Source organism: Jaculus jaculus, chromosome 2, assembly GCF_020740685.1.
Source record: "Jaculus jaculus isolate mJacJac1 chromosome 2, mJacJac1.mat.Y.cur, whole genome shotgun sequence".
Classification (NCBI taxonomy): Eukaryota; Metazoa; Chordata; class Mammalia; order Rodentia; family Dipodidae; genus Jaculus; species Jaculus jaculus.
This window is the reverse complement of record NC_059103.1, coordinates 83,861,327-83,871,789: the sequence shown is the minus strand read 5'-3', so window position 1 is coordinate 83,871,789 and position 10,463 is coordinate 83,861,327. Positions and strand designations below refer to the sequence as shown.

At 39.3% G+C, this 10,463-nt stretch overlaps 1 protein-coding gene across 1 annotated transcript in view; it reads left to right on the top strand.

Annotated features, from left to right (window-relative positions):
• Positions 1 to 1,871: 1,871 nt before the first annotated feature.
• Positions 1,872 to 10,463, top strand: part of Myoz2 (myozenin 2) — a 32,802-nt gene continuing 24,210 nt past the window's right edge. Inside the window, exon 1 of the mRNA XM_004658548.3 lies at positions 1,872 to 1,947. Coding sequence (XP_004658605.1) covers positions 1,872 to 1,947 — 76 coding nt within the window. The remainder of the gene's footprint in view (positions 1,948 to 10,463) is intronic.

Sequence of the window (10,463 nt, the reverse complement as noted above, 5' to 3'; positions counted from 1 at the left end):
AAAAAGCAGAAGGCAATGACTGTTGGTTCTCAGCCAGCTCAATCCTTCTTATACCATCCAGGACGTGGCCCCATGGAATGGTCCCACCCAGTTAAGGTGGCCCTTCCTATCTGAATCAATCTAATCAAACTAATCCTTCCTTGATATGCCCAGAGGCTGCCCTAATCTAGATAATCCCTTAGGGTGATTCTAGGTCCTGTCAAAAATCAATAGAAACCATCACAGAACCTCTCATTCTATCATTTCCCCAGACTTCACCCTAGGCCTTGAGGAAACTGGACAGCTTTGTGGAAAATAGTCTCCATGAGATGGCTTCAAAAATGTGACCTAGGCCGGGCGTGGTGGCACACGCCTTTAATCCCAGCACTCGGGAGGCAGAGGTAGGAGGATCGCCATGAGTTCAAGGCCACCCTGAGACTCCTTAGTGAATTCCAGGTCAGCCTGGGCTACAGTGAGACCCTACCTCAAAAAAAAAAAAATGTGACCTATTGCCTGGTATGATGACACACGCCTTTAATCCCAGCACTTGGGAGGCAGAGGTAGGAGGATCACCGTGAGTTCGAGGCCACCCTGAGACTACATAGTGAATTCCAGGGCAGCCTGGGCTACAGTGAGACCCTATTTCAAAATAACAAAACAAAATGTGACATAGTGAAAGATAGAAGCTTTTATTTGGCCTCCTGGCTCAATACGTAATGGCTCATTTCACAATTCTCCCTGACCTTACTATTGAAATATGTGCAATGTGAAATATGTACAATTCTCTCACCCTTGCTAAAGGGTGACTATACTGATCATCTCATCACTGCTTCTTTTCTTCTTAAGCCTCCATATATATCTGTTCATACTGTGTGTTTTCATTATTAACAACCAATCATTCTTTTAATTCATGTCATTCCACTTAAGGTATAAAGGAAGAACAACATCTTTAAAAACTTTTGAAATCCATTTTGACCTCGTCTCTTCCAACAGAAGGTGTTCAATAAAACTTTCTGAATATACAATTAATTTTTCATTCATTTATCACACAAACAGAAACACAATAGGGAGAACCTAATCTTTCCCTGTTCTTCCCTTTTGCCAGGAAGATATGAGTAGCTAAAGTATTTGGTGCTATATATAGTTAGTTGATGTCAGCTGGATGCCAGTCTCTTCAGAAAAGCTCAGTCCCCTCTTTGAGTCAGAGCTAGGGACCATGCCGTCCCAAGTTCAAGGATAAAACCCATCGGGCCCAAGTGCCATCATATTCCACCTCCACAGCCTTTCTCCACAATTGGGATTTGTCCTTGCTGAAAAGTGCAGTCTAACAGTGAGGTGAGTAGACTGTTTCCTAAAATGTTTTATTAGTCAGTGGTCAAACAAGGTTCAGAGTTCTGAATCATAAATAACTGTTCTTTGTTTTAAAGGACAGCTGTGGATGCCACATTAAAATGTCACTACTAAAGGGTTCTGGCTGAATCTGGTGTCTTCTTCATTCTTACAGTTTGCTAGAATTGATGTGCTATGGTACTGGCACAAATGAAGGCCAGTAAAGAAACAATTGCAGATTAAAACTAAGCTATGGAAAAGAGAGAAGAGCAAGGAGACTAGCTCTTTCATTGCTCCTCACTGGCTAGTGACCATTGTACTAATACACAGATAAGGCCGGGCTGAAACTGTCATCGTCTGCTCACTGGGACATGGCCTGTTGATGAAAAACAGGCTCTGTCACCAGACAAGTAATGTGAATTAGTCTTTCAATGGGAAGCAATGGCAAATTCTTAATAAAGAATAAAGGTATTCTCTTTCAGAAAGGATGATTAATAAATACCAAATGAGTTTTACACGTTGCCTCAATAAAGTCCCTTTATTTTCCACAGGGAACAAAAGTCATGTTATCTCATAGTACCATGGTGAAGCAGAAGAAGCAGCAAGCATCTGCCATCATGAAGGAAATCCATGGAAATGGTATCGATAAAATCCTTCCTACCTTTAATGTAGCTCAACATGAATACAGAAACTTTCTCGTGTGAATATTCTGTAGTTTGCTTCCTTTAGATACATGTTCTGTCATAACAAACCTAGAGCTCTGTGAGGTGTAGAAAAGCCTATGGTAACTAAGCCTTTTGTAGTCATCCTTCCTCATAGGAAAGCTATTTTCAGCTGAACAACTGCTGTGAAAGGAATGAAGCAATCTGACAGCTGATGTACATTCTCTTGGTTTGCCTCTCATGTTATCAGTGAATGTGACTCTTTTTTTTGTTTGTTTTTGAACTAATATCATACTACTTTGTCTTTTTGTCCACATCACTTGTTCTATCTTAATTTCTTTTTTTTACCTTATTTTATGCAAAAAAATCAAAACATTTTCTTCCATCCTTTCAAAATCTTTATAAATAGCTGATTTGATAGGATTTCATAATCATTGTTTGTCTAACTCTGACACCAGTATTCACATTTAATAATAAATTTACTAATATATTTTGGGTGAAAAATATTTCATTTATCATTTATGGAAAAATAAAGTTCTTATGGTCTTTCCTGAATACAAAATTCTAATGTATTACAGATGCATGATCTTATTCCATTCCATCCTTTAGAAAGAAAACCTAGCAAATAACTCTAGAAAGCATGCCTCATATCTTATGTTTTGATTGTTACAAAGGAAAATCAATTTTGTTCATGATTAAAAGATAGCATCAGGGCTGGAGAGATGGCTTAGCGGTTAAGCGCTTGCCTGTGAAGCCTAAGGACCCTGGTTCGAGGCTCAGTTCCCCAGGTCCCACGTTAGCCAGATGCACAAGGGGGCGCACGCGTCTGGAGTTCGTTAGCAGAGGCTGGAAGCCCTGGCGCGCCCATTCTCTCTCTCTCTCCCTCTATCTGTCTTTCTCTCTGTCTGTCGCTCTCAAACAAATAAATAAAAAATAAATAAAAATAAAAAATAAGCAAAAGATAGCATCATTTTACAAGGTGACTATCCAATTTCTCTGAAGGGCTGATTTGAGCCATTGCAGATGTATTTGTAGGGCTTGTAGAATGCTTCCTTATTTCCCCTGCATTGACAGTGAGCACAGTTTTTCACCGTCGTTATGTTGAGAGCTAGAGGCATGAGACTTGCTGGGAACATCTGGAAACTGGGTTGAGAGGAGTGTTTATTGTCCCTTCCATAAAGAAGCCAAAAAAGCAGCGACTTTTACATGCCCACCATACCATGTCATAGTGAAGGGCTCTTGCTCTTCAGTTCTGTTTTCTGTTTTCTATGGCAACCCTGCTCTGGGTTCAACCTGGATTCTCATGTCTTTCTATCACACCAGATTTGTTTAAAATACAGTGAGAGTTATTCTGAACCAGACATCAGAGCTGTGCCAAAGCTAAATGCCCAGCTTCCTTCTTCTTTTAGATCTGAAGGCATCTTTGTGTTTCCTACATCAGGTAATTTACTTAAAATTCTCCGCATAGCTTTTCTGGTCAATCAGGTAAAAATCAGATAATCACTGAAGTTTGAGACTAAATTGGCTTTAAAACTAGACTTTTGGGGGTGGAGAGGTTGCTGAGTGGTTAAGGCACTTGCCTATGAAGATTAATGACTCAGGTTTGATTCCCTGGTACCCACATAAGCAATATGTACATGATGGCACATGCATCTGGAGTTTGTTTGCAGTGGCTAGAGGCCCTAGAGCACCCATTCTCTCTCTCTATGTGTCTTCTTTCTCTCTCAAATAAGTAAAAATAGAGCCGGACATGGTGGTGCACGCCTTTAATCCCAGCACTTAGGAGGCAGAGGTAGGAGGATCACCGTGAGTTCGAGGCCACCCTGAGACTCCATAGTGAATTCCAGGTCAGCCTGGGCTACAGTGAGACCCTACCTCGGAAAACAAAAAAAAATAAAAATAAAAATAAAAAATAAGTAAAAATAAAATAATAAGAAAAGAAAATTGAGAAATATTTTTTAAAAATCTAGGCTTTGGGTAAGTCACTTTCTAAGGGTATCATTATCATAAATAAATGAATCCATTTTATATATTCTCACTCTAAACTGTGAGGTAGGCTGTACTCTGTATTAGTCTTATCATAGACCTTTGAGAATAAAATCATGTTATTTTCATGTTTATGTGACTATTAAAATGTATGGAAGTTTTATTTTTAGAAACTATAAAAAATGCAATAGGGCTGGGCGTGGTGGCGCACGCCTTTAATCCCAGCACTCGGGAGGCAGAGGTAGGAGGATCGCTGTGAGTTCAAGGCCACCCTGAGACTACAGAGTTAATTCCAGGTCAGCCTGGACCAGAGTGAGACCCTACCTTGAAAAACCAAAAAAAAAAAAAAATGCAATAGGTCCAGGAGGGATACTACGAGCTCCTCCTAGGAAGTTCTGGCTGTGTGAATCCTTTCCTCCAGCAATGATGAGGTCCAGTTCCCTACAGAGCAGTCATATTCTCTGTGATGTCAAATATTTCAGGTAAACTGGATAATCACTCATACCAGATGAAACTGACGCAGCACCTTACAAAATGGTTCAAATGTTTAATGTCCTTCTCTTATTTATGGTGACACCTTACATGGAGTTGTACTCTTAGTGCCTGAATGGAGTATAGAGATATGGTGCTGAGGGCTGTCATTTCTAAGGATGCAGAAACGAGATATGGAGTTCTGAGACACAGCTTTTGAGATGAAGCTCTGAACTTTCAAACATGTTACAGTCATAAAGTTATGGATAATCTAAGGTAAAACGTGATTGTTGTGGTCTTAATTATGAAACTACTCAATAAAATTTTGACTGGATTATCCTTTATAAAATGGAAAAGACATTTTCAATCCCCTCTTGGTGCATAAGAATTGTTTGTAGCATTTTCAGATTAGTATCACCGGCCACAAACATTTAATCAGGAGGAGAAAAAAATGAGACAGTGAATGAATGAGCTTAGCCAGTCATCCTCTAAACACTGTAGTTCTTACAGAGGAGAGAGACTAAAGGTAGTGAGACTTTGAGGTGAATAGGGAAATAAAAAAGCCAAAAAGGGACAGATTTTCTTGTTCCATCAGAAGGAGAAACAACTTGAAAGTATTAGTGAACAAAAAAATCTGTTCAGGGCTGAGGAGATTGCTTACTGGGTAAAAGCTCTTTGTTTTCAAGCGTGATGGCTGCAGTTTGGGTCTTCAGAGCCCTCATAAAAAGCCAGGTGCAGTAGAGAGTGTCTATAATCCCAAACAAATGGGAGGGAGAGGCAGGAGAATCCCAGGACCTTGTGGACCAGCTAGCCTGTGTACACGGAGGTGAGCAGTAAATAGACCCTGTCTTGAATAAGATGGAGGGCTCCAACATTTGAAGTTGTCCCCTGACCTCCGCACACACATTGTAGCATACACATGCCTGCCCTCACGCATACAAACACAGACATACAGACAAAAAAGATTTTAAAAAATCTGCCTACTAGACTACCATGCTAGCTGGACAGAATGAGTTTTTGGAAAGTAAGTAACTCTAGTTTCTACTTTATTGCACCCTGGTTGTTGCTCATTAGTGACCCATTATGATATGGTGTCACATACCAGAAGCAAATATGTAACATGCCCACAAATAGTTGATAAAAAGTATCTCCTGTCACCTAGGCCATTGGCTTTCCAGATTGACCTCATCACCATATGGTAATTGTGACCACTGCTGTCATCTTTTTGGCAGTACTGGAGCTGATGGGGAAGCTGTCTTATGTTCACTTGTGGTTGTGACATAAACCGCTGTGCTTTGTACCATAGCATCCCAGGCGCAGTCAGCATCCGACAAGTGCTAGTGTACGATACTGACGAAGATACAGGGACTTTGCCATTATCAATGCATGAGTTGTGAAGCAGTAAAAGATGAACCACAAGGCCACATTCCCTTTTATCAGTCCTATACCATTTACCCTGAATCTGTACACATTTTTCAGCATGAATAGTAACCCTTGCTTATTCAGTAACTCATTTGAAACTTGATGACTAAAGGAAGAATAGGGAATGATAACAGGATAGAAATGATTGATAGAGGAAGAGATGAGAAGATCAGAATGGAGGAAGAATCAAGAACACTTGGCATCTGTTTTGATGGGAGGAAACAGAATTGGAATGAAAACAACCTCCAGGTGAACTGGAAACATGATGTTCCCTAACTTCAAAACCAGGTACTGCTGACAGCTCAGAATGAGAGCTTCACAAATAAGGACAGAGACCACAATGCCTCAGACCTGCAGTTTGCACTTTTCCCTGGACTACGGAAGGCTTCCTCCCCCCTCCTGTGCGTTATTTTTCTCCTGAAGGCTGGCGAACAGCTTTCCCCAGCACACTAAAAAGAACTGGGCAGATTATTTTTGTAATTTCAGGAAGAGTGTTTAGCTTTGTGGTCTGAAAACAGGAAGCCCTGGTCTAAATGGAGTGCTGCTGTTGATGTGGAAGCAGGTACTGGTCTCCAGAGTGGCCAAATTCCTCATCAAAACAGGGAGGCTAGTTCCCTGATGTGTCTAATAGTCCTTCTTCCAAAGTTGCTGGGCTTGCTGAATTCAAACAACACTCTATGTGTTTCTCTACTAGTAACAGAAATGATAATATTGACATAAATCACAAAGATGTTTGAAAACTTACAGAGTCCAAGATGAAACACTGCACAAACACAAAGAGCTTTTTTTTTTTTTTTTTTTTTTTTTTTTTACTTGTTCCTTCGATCAAATTGTCTACATCAAAACAAAGATTCCAGGGAGAACAATGTACCTCAAAACCTGGGGTAGAGGAGGACAATGCAATGTATACACACTTATGAGTTTTCCTTTTTGATTTAACTTTTCACATTAGCATTATCATAACCCCAAGAAGAAAAAAAACACAACAGAACTAGAAAGGTTTGCATATTTTACTATAATGTTTTATCACCTTATGTGACTTCATAAATTTTCTAGCGTCTAACCTTAACAAGTTTTTCAGAGAACTGGTACCAGAGAACTTGGCTGAATCATATTTGACACCAAGGTTGAAATTGTAGAGTCAAACTAGCAACTCTATTCCATCGTCCTGGCTTTCTTTGATGCCTTTTTCACTCGGGCATGCTCTCCTCTTTCATTCTCTAAGCAGCCCTCTGTGATTCTTTCAAATTATCTTAGTTTTTATGATTCAACATATTGGTAATCTCATTTCCTAAATGCTTTTAGATTTTCACAGCTCCTATGCCTCATAGTGTTTCCATTAATGACACTTAAAAAAAAAACTTTACATAATCTCATAACTCAGATTGACATAAACATGCATGTAATAGAAAAAGAAACATTCCTGGATAGGCCCCATCTTTATTTTTACCTAAGAATGATTTTCAGTAAACTTAGATTAATTGGAATCTTTCCAAGTGTTGTTTAAGATCACAGTATGAACTATGATGCTTTGTGTCACCTGTGGCATATAGCTTATGTTACATAAGCAAATATCTAATTGACTATTACTCTAGCCATAAAGACCAACTGCCTGCCTATAGATAGAGTCCTATGCAAATAGAGAATCTCTTTTTTTAACTTTGATTTTTTGTTTTGTTTTTCGAGGTAGGGTCTCACTCTAGCCCAGGCTGACCTGGAATTCACTATGTAGTCTCAGGGTGGCCTCGAACTCACAGCGATCCTCCTACCTCTGCCTCCTGAGGGCTGGGATTAAAGGCGTGTGCCACCATGCCCAGCTACAGAATCTCTTAATATAAAGGCAACACTAAAAAAAATATATATGCACAGCCACCTCTTCTCCCATAGTTTATCCTTTTTGTTAGAATTGCATTTGCCTATTAACCATGAAGAAACGGTACTAAAAGGTCTTTTCTCTTACTACAGTCATTTGTCAGTGGGCTGGATTCAGCATGGCTCCGACTACAGTTCTAGATCACTACAGATGACAGCAGTTGGAAAGTATGCCTAGCAATTTTATTTTCAATAGATGACCTAATGCCACAAAGACAACCTTCAAAGCCACGAGGGCAAGGATGTGTATCCTGGATAAGACATCTCATTTGTCAGGCATTCAGATTGAACATACTGTTAAGACCCTGTGCAGGGGTTTGCCATAAAGGGCAAGGGGCAGCTGAACTTGGAATAAATATGCTCATGAAAGTTTGAGTGATGGCAATGATGGCATATTAGATTCCCAGCTCACAGACGGCCCTGGAACCCATTCTTCCATGACATCAATCATAAACTTAACTATTTAAATGGCAGGGTAAGGAAACATTAGAGAATTTAGTTTGTCTTTGTTGTTTGTTTATGCAAAGTATGTTGACTTAATATATTCCTAACATTGTTGGATATGTCCAGTAGTATGCTAGTAAATATTTAACAACTGGCTCTTTCTCTGGGGAAAAATGTTTTGATTTGTAGTGTCCAACTTTTACAGTATAAATGCTCCTTCCATGGTCTACTTAAAGCTGCTGTCATAGAAGCACTAATGCAGAATGGGAAGAGCTATACTGCAATATGACATTATAAGTGCACTTCTAGAGCAAGGATATAATAAGTACTACACAATTCTCATAGTTTCTACACATAGCTACAATAGACATATATGAGCTCAAGGGCATAGGTAATAGTAAAAAGTTGCAAATGAATTATACAGTGATACTTTTGAGTAATTATTTCTTTGTTTTTAAATGTCATTTATGTAACTATTAAATTTATCCAACTTTTATTTTTAAACTCAGGGTCTCATTATTATAGCCCAGACTGGTCTCTTACTTATATTTCTCCTACTTCAACCTGCCAAATGCTGGAATTAAAGACCTATGCCTGGACAAATATATATATATATATATTCATGGCTGGGTATGGAACAAAGAAAAAGGCCTCACTCACATATGCTAAGTCAGTACTCTGCACTGAGGTACATCCACAGCTCTATGTAACTTTTTTTTTTTTTTTTTTTTTTTTTGAGATAGGAGTCCATGTAGACCCGGCTGGCTTACAAGTCCCTAAGTAGCAGAAGATTACCTTGAACTTCTGATCCTTTTGCATCTGTGTTATGAGTGCTGGGATTACCAGTATGCACCACAATGCCTGACTGCTTGACTAGTAACTTAATTTAAAAAAATATTTATGGGCTGGAGGGATGGCTTAGCAGTTAAGGCATTTGCCTGCAAAAGCCAAAGGACCCAGGTTTGATTCCCCAGGACAAGGTGGCACATGCGTCTGGAGTTCGTTTACAGTGGCTGGAGGCCCTGGTGTGCCCATTCTCTCCTGTCTTTCTGTCTGTCTGTCTGTCTCTCTGACTCTTTCAAATAAATAAATAAAACTTTAAGAAAATTTGTTTATTTATTTGAGAGAAAGAGAGAGAAAGAAAGAAAGGAGTACACCAGGACTCAAGAGGCATGTACCACTTTGTGCATATGGCTTTATGTGAGTACTAGAAAATCAAACCTGGACCATCATGTTTTGAAAGCAAGCAGTGCCTTTAACTGCTGATCCATGTCTTCAACACTACATCTTAATTTTCAAAATGGATTTGTTCACTGCGTAACTACTGTTAGTGCCTGTCAACCAGAACAAGTTCTAGTCCATGTCTGGATTTATCAGGCAGTGTTTCTCAGCCAAGACATCCAGAAGGTCCTGAGACAGTCACTCAAGGCAGTTATTGTGTGGTGTAGGAAAGAGAAAAGTCAGGATTAACAGACATGGATTGGAATGTAATGAATAAAAGGTTGAGAGCTAGTTAAGTTTTTGAGCACCTTTTCCTTTTGGGCTCTTGTTTCTTCTACCCAGTGGAAGAAAGTTAAATAACAGGGTATTGTATCTGCTGATTATTTCTTTATCTGCCCCTTCACAGAGGACAGGTGGTTCTAGTGGCCGTGGCTGCACATTTATCCTCATGGCAGTGTGTAGTTAGTACTTTGTGAAAGAGAAGTGACTATTTCTTATGAATCCAAAGGCGTTTGATCCAGGGATTAAAAAAACACACACATTTTTTGGAAGTGTCTCCTGTCCCTTTTCTTTTGGCAGACCTCATTATAGGACTTCTAGGCAAGCCTCCCTCTTCTTTCTATAATTATAACTTTAACTCACATTTTGGGCTTACATTAGTGTGAATACATAGAAAAAGAGAATAACTATATGAATTGGCATGATTTTAGTTGAAAAAACAGAAAATTAAAAAACAATTAGCTTAAACAATAAAGGAAATTTACTGGTTTGCATATCTCCAAGGTCCAGAAGGGAACTATAAGATCTGCTCCAAAGGATTATACATAAACTTAGGATCTGATCTCTCTACTAATTACCTCAGCTTTATCCCAAAACTGGCTCTGTCATTCGAAAAAAAAATTGTTAGCAAGGTCCTAGTCATATTTTTTATAGCTCAAAGGAAAACAGAACATCTTAGTTAGCACGGAAAAGCACTTCTGCTCACTCACTAGCCCAGGCCAGTTGCACATACTTCCCCTGAGCCAATCCAGTGATCAATTCCAGTCCAACACATGGCAAAAGACTATTTTAAGTCTC